The sequence below is a fragment of the Chrysemys picta genome, chromosome 1 (assembly GCF_011386835.1).
Source record: "Chrysemys picta bellii isolate R12L10 chromosome 1, ASM1138683v2, whole genome shotgun sequence".
Classification (NCBI taxonomy): domain Eukaryota; kingdom Metazoa; phylum Chordata; order Testudines; family Emydidae; genus Chrysemys; species Chrysemys picta.
The window spans coordinates 7,733,968-7,745,995 of record NC_088791.1 but is presented as its reverse complement, the minus strand read 5'-3'; the positions used below and the strand labels follow the sequence as shown (position 1 = coordinate 7,745,995).

The 12,028-nt window shown below is 44.0% G+C and overlaps 1 protein-coding gene across 6 annotated transcripts in view; it reads left to right on the top strand.

Moving 5' to 3' along the window:
- TASOR2 (transcription activation suppressor family member 2) overlaps window positions 1-12,028 on the top strand; it is a 77,084-nt gene that overhangs the window by 45,968 nt on the left and 19,088 nt on the right. For all 6 annotated transcript variants that reach the window (XM_042859493.2, XM_065552666.1, XM_005311846.5 and 3 more), the window contains 3 exons: window positions 996-1,908; window positions 3,968-4,511; window positions 8,176-11,913. In XM_042859493.2, the coding sequence (XP_042715427.2) occupies window positions 996-1,908; window positions 3,968-4,511; window positions 8,176-11,913 (5,195 nt within the window). The remainder of the gene's footprint in view (window positions 1-995; window positions 1,909-3,967; window positions 4,512-8,175; window positions 11,914-12,028) is intronic.

The following is a 12,028-nucleotide window of genomic DNA, read 5'->3' as shown; positions in this document are numbered from 1 at the left end:
ATGTAATGTTATATAATTTTTGTATTGTTTTTCTATGCACACGCCCAGAGACGTGGTGGTGGGTGCATTTTAAACATTGGGAAAATAAATATTCCTGATGCTCAGGAGTTTTGTGTCACTGGCTGACTTCCAGAGGGCACCCTAATTGTGCCTGGGTTTGTATAAAATGCAGTCTTTGAGATGCATGTATCTATTATGCACTTGGAAGAACTGATTATGCACTGCTTGGAAGCATGCATCAATGGGGTTTGTTTCCTCTTTTTAAAGACTTTACAAACTATGTGGAGAATTAAAAGCAAACCACTGTTAATGCAACACGAAGATTGCAAATTAAAATGAAAAAAGAGAGGAAGTGTAAAAGTAAGGTTCACAGAGCCATTACATTCTATATATGTAGTATTTTTCCTTACTGGCTGGATTGTTTAAATGTATACTTGAATATACACCCCTACCTCAATATAACACTGTCCTCGGGAGCCAAAAAATCTTACCACGTTATAGGTGAAACCGCGTTATATCGAACTTGCTTTGATCCTCCGGAGTGCGCAGCCCCGCCCCCCCGGAACACTGCTTTACCGCGTTATATCCGAATTCGTGTTCTATCGGGTTGCGTTATATCGGGGTAGAGGTGTATACGGTATGTGCATGTGCTCAAGTTAAGGTTCTGTTACATTGTAAACTCACAGCCTCTCTCTGTATGTACAGCTCCTTGCACAACAGAGCTCCAATCCTACAATGCTACTGTAACAATAATAATAGCAAAATTAACTTTTGTATTTCTTGAACTTTATTTTAAATTTGCAAACTTGCCATTCAGTAAATATCTTTTTACTTGCAAACGGGGTATATTTGATGTGGAAATAATTGAGAAGTAATAAATCCCATGATGCCATTTTGGACAGTCACTTTTAAGAGCAGAACTCTACTTTAAGTATTTCTCATGATAGAAATCTGTGGTTCAGTATATATTATCTGATTTTATTTTTCTTATGCAGTAAGGAAAGAGACTTTGTCACTGTCATCAAATGAAATCCCATCAGAAAGTCAAGGGACAGTCAGTGGTGCAAATGAGACTTACACACAAAGTGTTTCTGCTCAAGATGTCAACCTGACTCTGAAAGGAAGTAACTGTGAATCACATGGGTTGAATTTGTTGGCTGATCTAGCTCTGAGCTCTTGCATTCCTCCACTTGATCATAAAGAGAGTAGAGTTGCCTCTCCTTATGACCTGTCAAAAGAGCGACGCTCTCTTCGGAAAAGGAAGCCTTCGCGAATTGCTTCAGATCATGAATACCACAGGGTGGATAAACATCTAAAGGGAGCATCCTCTTCTAGCAAAACAGAGAATCAGAAACTTCCTTCTCCTGTAAAATCTGATTTAAGAAAAGACTCAGCTGCTATCCCAAGAGAGAAAAGCCCTGTAATTTCCAGCAAGAAGAACGGCACAAGCCCTAACTCTGCAAAAGCCCGGCCATTGCTTTCCAAGGAGGTGCTAGATACTTTAGATGTGAACAAGCATTCTTCTATTGTCTCTGAGCACTCTTACGCCTCACAGACGTCAGAACATTCTAAAAAACACACCCTCCCAAAAGGAGCACAGGGTCCTGCTGCCTTCAGAAATGGAGCTAAAAGTGCTAACTCGGGTCCTCTAGTTGGGAAAGTTCTGCCTTTCCGGCATCAGCAGAACAATACTCATACGCAGAAGCCATTTGACGACTTGGTAGTAAAACGCAGAAGAGGTGTCCTTTCTTCCAGGTTGAAGGAAGACTTCTCCAAGTCTCACACAGTGAAGAGCTGTGATGGAGCTGTTACGGTGACATGTCAATGGGAAGCTGACTACCTCTTCAATTTAGATAGCAAATACACCAACAATTCTTTAGAGAAAACTGTAATTCGTGCTCTGCATGGGTAAGTGGCTCAGTGGTGGGTAAATTTCTTGCCCTAACTTCTCTACAGTACTTCTGGAGCACTGTTGAAAAGAGGTTTCTTTGGCCTGCTCTACACTACAGAAGTAGGTTGACAAAAGGCAGCTTATGTTGACCTAATTATGTCAGTGTCTACGCTACAGCCTTGCTCCTGACAATGTAAGGGCCCTACTACACCAACATAATAACTAGGGAAGTCAATTAATCGCAGTTAACTCACGTGATTAACTCAAAAAAATTAATCGCGATTTAAAAAATTAATTGCAGTTTTAATCGCACTGTTAAATAATAGAATACCAATTGAAATTTATTACCTATTTTTGGATGTTTTTCTACATTTTCAAATATATTGATTTAAATTAGAACACAGAATACGAAGTGTACAGTGCTCACTTTATATTATTATTTTTATTACAAATATTTGCACTGTAAAAATTATAAACAAAAGAAATAGTATTTTTCAATTCACCTCATACACGTACCATAATGCAATCTCTTTATTGTGAAAGTGCAACTTACAAATGTAGATTTTTTTTTGCTACATAACTGCACTCAAAAACAAAACAATGTAAAACTTTAGAGCCTACAAGTCCACTCAGTTCTACTTTTTGTTCAGCCAATTGCTAAGACAATTTACCACTTTCTGCCATGTATTTCAGTCTCGGATGATGACCCAGCACATGTTGTTCATTTTAAGAACACTTTCACTGCAGATTTCACAAAATGAAAGAAGGTACCAATGTGAGATTTCTAAAGAGAGCTACAGCACTCGATCCAAGGTTTAAGAATCTGAAGTACCGTCCAAAATCTGAGAGGGACGAGGTGTGGAGCATGCTTTCAGAAGTCTTAAAAGAGCAACATTCCGATATGGAAACTACAGAACCCGAACCATCAAAAGAGAAAATCAACCTTCTGCTGGTGGCGTCTGACTCAGATTATGGTCTGCTCTGCTTTGGATCGTTATTGAGCAGAACCCGTCGTCAGCATGAACACATGTCCCCTGGAAAGGTGGTTGAAGATGAGGGGACATATGAATCTTTAGTGCATCTGGCATGTAAATAACTTGCAGTGCCGGCTACAACAGTGCCATGCGAACGCCTGTTCTCACTTTCAGGTGACATTGTAAACAAGAAGCGGGCAGCATTATCTCCTGCAAATGTAAACAAACTTGTTTGTCTGAGCGGTTGGCTGAATAAGAAGTAGGACTGAGTGGACTTGTAGGCGCTAAAGTTTTACATTGTTTTATTTTTGAATGCAGTTTTTTTTTTTTTACATAATTCTACATTTGGAAGTTCAACTTTCATGATAAAGAGATTGCACTACAGTACTTGTATGAGGTGAATTGAAAAATACTATTTCTTTTGTTTTTTACAGCACAAATATTTGTAATAAAAATAAATATAAAGTGAGCACTGTACACTTTATATTCTGCGTTATAATGGAAATCAATATATTTGAAAATATAGAAAACATCCAAAATATTTAAATAAATGGTATTCTATTGTTCTTCAACAGCGCGATTAATCACGATTAATTTTTTTAATCGCTTGACAGCCCTAATAATAACTCCACCTCTACGAGAGGCGTAGGGCTTGTGTCGGTATAGTTAGGGTGAGGCAGCGTCTGTGTAGACACTGCGTTCCTTACAATGGCTGCTGGCTAGCTTGTACATTTCATGGCTCTCCTGGGGCTTTGAAATTGACAAGAATACCAGCTCCCCCGGGGGAGGTCTCAGCTCCAAGCCAGGCTGCTACCCAGGCTCCCACAGGGAGCACGGCAGCCGACCAGACTCTGGTCAGATTCCTCCCGGCTGGTGTCCACAGCCAATTAATTGAAAATCTGAAACTATAGCCACTGATTTATGGCTACAAATTCCACCCTTTTCCAGACAAGGAAAAACAAAAACAATCAACCACCTAATTTATAATTTAGACCTCTGCTAAGAACTCCCTGCATTTGAGACTTCTGAATCCATTGAGCTGATGTGAATTAATTTTCCACAACCAGCTAGAGAAATTACATTTATTTGTTTTCCCCTCCAGGCCTTGGGACCCTGATATACCCGATGATGTGGAAGAAATGAAGCTTATACTTCACATGTGGGTGGCTCTGTTTTATAGCAAACCAAACAAATTCCTAAGCAGTACGAGAAAGGTGGTAGAACACAGTAACCCTGAAAAATATGTATCAATAAACAGTAGCCTGGATGCTTTTGAATTAAGTGATGACTGTGAAGGAGCTTTTGATCTAGAAAAGTGCCCTGCAGACTCTCAGTCTGAGGCCAATCAGACTTCCAGCACTACTCTGCATCCTTTTGAATTGAGCGATGACTGTGAAGGAGCTTTCGGCTTGGAAACATGTCCTGCAGATTCTCCGTCTGAGGTCAATCAGGTTTCCAGCAGTATCCCCAGCACAGTATCGTATTCCTCTGAGCAACTGCTTTCTTGTGACGAACCGTCATCCACGAGTTGCATCAAGAGCTTTTCAAACGACGACTGCCGTGATCCGAGCAGCCCGCCTTTGAAGGATGGGCCACAAGAGGTGATTATCGATGGATGCGTAGATCTCGTCCAGGCGTTCAATAAGGTAAGATGATGGATTTCAGTTGGTACCGTAATGTAAGAAATACAACACAAGAAAGACATAGGGAGTGTTTGTAACAAACACCTGTCTCTAAGGGCCATACTAAGTAATGTAAAAAGGGGGCACAAGGGGGCCTTGTTTCCCACACTAGTGACCCTTGCTCCTTCTGCTGGGTTCATAGACCACCAGTGTGCGTGGGAGCTGGAAGTAGCCGTATCCATCCCTGTGAGGGGAACGTTGTCACAACAGTGAATCTGTTGATGGAGAGGAAGGTAACAGAGTGCGGAGGAATGTGAGGAGTCCTGAAGGCTCTGAGCATGCCCTGCAGGTGGGAGCTAATCATATGGTAGATTCCACTGATTAGCAACCCTTCTGTTGCCAGCAAAAAGTTGCCATTATCCAACAATTGCTAATAAGTGGCAGGCAGGTTTGTACAGCAGCAGTCAGGGAAGGAAACACAGGGATGAGCGTTCCCTGGCTGTAGCCCTGCAAACCTGCCTACAGACAGGGCAGCAGCGGGGAGGGGAGCTGCAGGCCAGATGCTGGGGCTTTCTACGGGGAGCAGGGGGCCTGCATCCTACCTCTCCCTGCATTCTCCACCATCCCAGCGCTTCGTGCAGTCCCCCCAGCAGGGTGCAGCCTGGAGAGTGCAAGGAGAGGTACTCTGGTATCCAGGCTGCACCCTCCGCCCTGCCCTGCCCACTGCTTCCCCACCCAGCCTGCAGCCCTGCCCACAGCCCCTTACCTCCGGCGTGGTCCCTGCGTGCCAGCAGGTTTGCCGGGTTGCAGCCCACAAGGAAGTGCTGTGACAGGCTGAGCACCAGCTGCAGGCAGGTTTGCGGGGGCGGGGTTGGGGGGGCAACCAGAGCAGGCACCCAGCACTTCCTTCCCTGCTGCAGCTGCACAAGCCTGCCTGCAGTGCGGCCACTCTTAAAGTAAAAAAAAAGAGTTGCTCGTAAGCGGCCTGCCGGTGCCAACATCCGAACTCCATTATCCTTGATGTTCATGGGCTGGGGTCCTGGGGGTAGTTCCCAGCAATACGTTGCCGTGAAGCAGACGTTGCTAATACCAGGATTCTATTAAGTGGAATCCACTGGACTTAGAGCACTCCTGACAGGCAGTCAAGTCCCCCGTTCAGGCCTCAGTTTCTCCTAGAGCCTCTCCTGACCTCACCAGGGCCGGCTTTAGGACGTGCGGGGCCCGATTTGAATAGTTTTGACGGGGCCCCGGCAGGGATGACTTTAAAAAAAAAAAAAACACCACGTAAAAAAAAACACGCGGGGCTTGTACCCACTGGGCGGCGCTCCTAGTCTTCGACGGTGGGTCCTTCACTCGCTCCGGGTCTTTGGCGCCTGACGGATCTGCCACCGAAGTGCTGCCGAAGACCCGGAGCGCCTCCGGGTGAGTAAAAATTAAAAAGGAGCCTCTAGCCAGGGAAGGGATTCTCGGCCACTTCTTCCCCCCGAACCCCCTGGCGGCCCTGCCACTGGGCGCGGGGCCCGATTCGGGGGAATTGGTGGAATTGGCCTAAAGCCGGCCCTGGATCACAGACACCTAGGCAGAGGCTGGGAGCATGTTCGCCCCGATTTTCATTGCTTAGACCCTAATTAAGCTGTTCGCTGTTGCACATGAAGCACTGTGGACCCTGATGAACTCATGACCTGGCTGACAAATGAGGACGGATTGGCAGAAGGCGTGTGGGTGATGGTTTTGTTCCTTTTTAAGTCTATAGATGCTGATTTCAGGATCATAAACCATCCTTTTAAAAAAAAAATAAAAAGCTTTACAGGGCCTCTTTAAGCTGACCGGCGTTTCAGTCATTCGTTCATTCACTGCTGAGACAAAACTGCAAGTGGCTTGAGACTTGCTTACTTGAGAGGCACCCTGTCTCCCCATGGGATACGGCCACGTTGTGCTCGGCCAATGGAGTCCCCATCTGTGTACTCTGTCCAGACATTCTCCATTCATGAAGGCCCTTTGTGTTTGGAATTCACTCACCCTCAGTCCAATACAGCTGGACTTCGTTGTCCCCTTGCAAAGGCTGTCTGTTTGCAGGGGTGTTTTGGGTTGGGGTGGGGACAGGGACAGTGGTTTAACTGTTGAGGTTGGGATAGCTTGTTATGTTTGGGGTGGGGGGGTCTCTCTAGGGTGTGTGTCATGGGGTATGGCTGCCCTGTAATGCCCCCTACTGGCCGAGCATGGCACTCCCTGCGTCAGTTTCTTTCCCCAGGGTTGGTATCCTCAGCCTTCCAGACACCAGTCTGTGCTGGAGATGTGGCGAAGCCCCATGGGCAAGTCACTAACAAACATAACCTGTTCCATGGTAGCAAAAGTCCAAACTACAAAGATCCAAACAAACCAAAGGGCTCTTCTGCCCTTCAGGGCGTCTCTTCAGCCCACCCTGTGGGCCCTGTTCCCAACCTGTTTCTGGGCTACCTTTTGATAGTCTTTTCGGCTTTGGGATAGAGCACCCAGCCCCTAGACTGGGTCTCCTGGAGCATCTTGAACAAATTGCGAAACTATAGAATGGGGTCCCCTTTTGCATTTTAAAGGACGTACCAAAGGTTTTTAATACACGTTTAGAATTGTACTATAAATTTAGAAGTACTTCGGGAGGAACCCAAGGGCTTGTCTACATGGTGGGATAATGTGTTCTATGGGGGTGCGATTTCTACAGCTCACGAATGTCTTGCACAGTAATTGGTCCATACAATGTGTAGACCCTGCTGGGTCTACATCATACTACTTTTATCCACCGGGACTTGTTTACATGGTAGGGTAATGGGCTTTCCAGGGGAGTGATTGCTAAAGCACGCTAACATGTTGCACACTAACTGGTCCATGTAGACCCTGCTGGTGTGCTTTAACATAGTGCTGTTTGAAACAGTACTACATTAAAGCACACCAGCAGGCTCTACACAGACCAATTAATGTACAACACATTAGTGTGCTTTAGAAATCACTCCCCTGGAGAGCCCATTACCCCACCAGGTAATCAAGCCCCACATGGACAAAAATCAGAGCTTTTACAGCCAAATTCAGCTCTCAGATTAATGTAAACAGTGTCTGTTGATTTCACTATTTCTTGTACTGCAATAGCACCCAGAGGCCATAATTGGGATCAGGAACCTATTATGCTCGGTGTTGTACAAATGTAAGAGGCAGTTCCAGGCTCCAAAGAACTTACATCTAATTCCAGACAAGACGCAATAAGGGAGAGTAAAGTTGGAAAGAGAGGACGAAGGTGATAGAGATAAGAGTGTGAGGTTAGATTAGCTATGTGCCCCATGAGATGGTTTCAAGGCAGTTTTTTATAAAATAAATATTAAAATACAAATAAACAAAACAAAAAATCAGGAATTCCTACTTGCCATCTCCCTAGCTGTTGTTAGCTGCCAACATCCTATAAGTATGACAGAAGAAGCAGATGTTGAGGGGGAATTGGAAGGATAGGGGACATGAATGGGCTCATTTGTCTATTTTGAAGACAGAGTTTGGCAGTAAAATGTTTGGGATGTGAATTTAAAATCATTTCTCTAGGGTTTTTAAACCAGATTGGCTTATGAAAGTTTGAGGCTTTAAAAAGATAGATCTCTGCAACTAGAGAATGTTTCTCTTCCTACATTTGTCTTTCTCAGTAGTTGAATTTCGAACTTTGTAATTTCAGGTTGATGAAGAGAAGAGCAAAAGAGAGGAATTGCTGGACCCTGTAATTTCCATCAGTAGCTCTACCTGCAGCCCTTCTGGTAAACCCAGTGATACAAGGATAAGACCTGAAGAATTTTCCACTGATGACCCCGATGAAGCACACCAAGCCCTTGATTTAAGTAAAGTTTCACAGAGTGACTCTGCGTTTTCACAGACTGAATTTCCAGAGAAGCAGGGAGATGAACAGCCAGCGATTATTAGTGATGATACTGTCATTTCCGAGGAAAGAAAGACACTGGACAACATCACTCTCTCTGCAGAGGATAAAGACCATTGCCAGGGTGGTGGTGATGAATCACAACGTCTCTGTGAAGCAATTCAATTAGAAGGGACTATGAAGAGCACAGAACATGATAGCCCATGTGGAAAAGGGAGAGAAGCGTATGATCCATTAGAAAACCCGGGAGAGGAGGAGGAGGAGGAGGAAGATTTTGACTATGAAAGTATAAATGTAGAACCAATTGATTTAGCACTTTCTGAAAGTAATGATGCAGATCTGGAACATGAAGATATGGACCAGGATCCAATCAATTTAGTACTTCCTAAGGAAATTTGCATACCTGAGGAGAGCAAAGCGATCAGCCCAGTTGACTTGGAAGAACCCTTTGATAGTGTATTAACTCTGACATTATCACCTGGTGCAAGTCCTGTCCAGGACGTACCTTCTGATGAAATAACACAATCTGCAGATACGCTTCCAGAGAACCAAGAAGTCACTGTCCAACCAGCTGAAGAAATTAATGATGCAGCTATGGACCGGGATCCAATCAATTTAGCACTTCCTAAGGAAATTTGCATACCTGACGAGAGCAAAGCGATCAGTCCAGTTGACTTGGAAGAACCCTTTGATAGTGTATTAACTCTGACATTATCACCTGGTGCAAGTCCTGTCCAGGACGTACCTTCTGATGAAATAACACAATCTGCAGATGCGCTTCCAGAGAACCAAGAAGTCACTGTCCAACCAGCTGAAGAAATTAAGTCATCAGCGCAGAGTGATTCAGTAGAGGACAGCTGCATTTCTCAGGAAGACAGAGGAACTGATTCTGCCGATTGCACTTCTCTGAGTATTAAAGAATCAAATCAAGTACAAAGCAATACAGCAACTCAAGGAGAGCAAAAGAGCCCTTCTACTGACACAACAGAGCTGCCGAACAAATCTTCAGGAGCAAGTGAAAGCTCATGCCTAGTCTTTGAAAATACACATTTGGAAGCTGACTCTGAAGCTGAGAAAAGCTGTGACAAATTTAAGAATACTGGAGTCTGTTCTGTGACTAAAAAGTCACCATGTAATGATGAATTAAACCAGATAACTATGCTTATTACACATGGAGAACATGAGGCCTCTCTTTGCAAATTGGTAGAATCAGCTTGTATCATATCAGCGGATAATGAAAAATCTTTTGCTAAAGAACATTTGGACTTGAAACACATTCATTTGGCAAATCATCAGCATACGCACAGTCTTATTTTGAGTGAGGAAGAGACAAGTCCAACTGACAAGCCCACTCGTACTGACCCAGAATGGATGACTGGCTCTCCTTTCCAGCAGCACAGCAGTCCTATTAGCAGAGAGACTGAACTGCACAAAAGTATATTAGAGCCAAGTGACCATGATCCAGTGCTCTGCAAAAATATGAATTCTGACCACACTGATCAAAGAGATGCGACGGAAATGTGCTCCATCTCTGAGAGTCAAATACCCTTGTCTGCTGGGGATGACTCCTCAAGTTCTTGTTACGCCGAACGACCAAAGAAAGACACATTTCTAGAACACGAAACCTCTGTAGTTAAAAGAGCAGACTTACTGGGGAGTAAGGAAGAGATGTCTCCAACTGATGAGCCCACTTGTACTAACCCAAAATTGTTGACTGCTGTTGCTTTTCAGCCACATAGTATCCCCATCAGCAGAGAGACAGATGTGCACACTAGTTTATTAAAGCAAAGTGAGAAGAATCCAGTATTTTCCAAAAGTATGAATTCTGACCACACTGATAAAATAGCTGTGATGGAGATAGCTTCTTCTGCTGTGGAAGACTTCTCAGGTTCCTGTTACACAGAACGGGCAAAGAAAGACATGTTTTTAGAACATGAAATCCCTGTCGGCAAAGTAGCAGACTTAGTAGAGAATGATGACAAAGAAGAACCCACCTCATGTGAGGAATTTGATCTACGAAGCACTAGTCCTGCTGCGAGCCCTGCATCTATCTTAGAAGAGGAGGAGGAACAGTTCGCAGAAGCATGTGACCAGAGTTCTGTTTGTGAAATAACAGAACTGCAGAGTGATTGTACGATGGAAGAATCTAATCTGTTTGCTGATTTACATCAGACCGACTCCGATGTCACTAGGGAAGAAATCCCTGGTTCCTCTGTTCAAATGCCTACAACATTATGTGCACACCCAGACTCTAGAGAGACTCTGGAGCCTAGTGATACTGAGAATATTTTGGAGGAACATCTGGCCCACCAAGGTACAGAATTCCCTAACAGAGAGAGAGGTGTGCATTTGACTTTTGAAAGTTTATCATATGAGTCTTTTTCTGGAGACTCTGACCAGGAATACTTTGGAGGTACGGTCCATCCCACAGCTAAATGTAGGGGCTCTTGTGGTACAAGAGCCATTGGTGCGATCTGTGCAACAGCAGTTACAAGGACTAATTACAATTATTCACGTATAAGCTCAGAGAATGAAAACTGGAAGAGGGATGGCTGGGACTCCTTGGAAGCAGACAAAAGATTTTCAGTTGTGGAGTCAGGCTGGCCCATTGGGTTTAGGGAAGACGATAGGTATGTGCCCCCGTTTGTCAATATTAAAGATGATCAGGGCACCCTGAGGGATTATACCAACTTTATTGTTACCAAAAAACACAAAGACAAAACTAGACCTTTACAGTCTTCAAAGAGACATGACCATTCTGTGGAACGATCGGACTTAATAAGCTCATTGATTAGGACCTGGAGGGTTATTGATGATCTTACCCAGAATACTTTAGATATGGAATGTCTGCGTTTCAGTTATAAGCTAAAACAAGTAATAAAGAGCCAGAAATCACAACTTTCTACCTCCAACAGTATGTTTCCAAAAGAGTTTTCTGCCCAGGTAATGCCTGAGACTTTGCCCCTCAGAGAGGCTCCTGAAGCCCCTAGTCTAAATGCACCACCCAGGAGTAGGAGTCCCCTTCTGGTAACTGTTGTGCGTTCAGATACAAGGCAGCGTAGTTCAAGTTGGCACCTGAGAAACGATATATACACAGATTTTGCCGCACCACCTCTCTTTGTGCCATGGCAGGATAAATTTAGCAATGAAAGAAATGCTGCAAAAGTCAAAAGCCAGGGCCGTGACTATGGTATTCCTTTACATCTCAGCAAGTTAAAATATGATGATAAACTAAAAGAATCCCGGGGGGATATTTCGGTCATTTTAAATGAATATGCTGAGTTCAACAGGGTGATGTTGAACAATGTACATGTGGGTAACAAAGGAAGAGGTCAGAGCACTACCTCAGAAGAGACTGCAGGCAAAAGGAAAAAATGCACAAATTTCCCCAAAAGAACAGCCTCCTATGAGAACATGATTAGTGACTTATGCAACACTCTACACTACAGACTGAAAAGTGTTGTTAAAGAGGCTTGCAAAAATGCTTGTATGTTCTACCTGGTTGAAACAGAAGATGATCCTTTCTTTGTGAGAATGAAGGTAATGTGGCAATTTCTAAATCTTCCTAGTTCATTTAAAATTGTGAGTGATCTTAGTGCTTCTTGTAACGTTGAACTGGTACCAGTGGCTATGACACAGGCGGTCTCTATGCAAG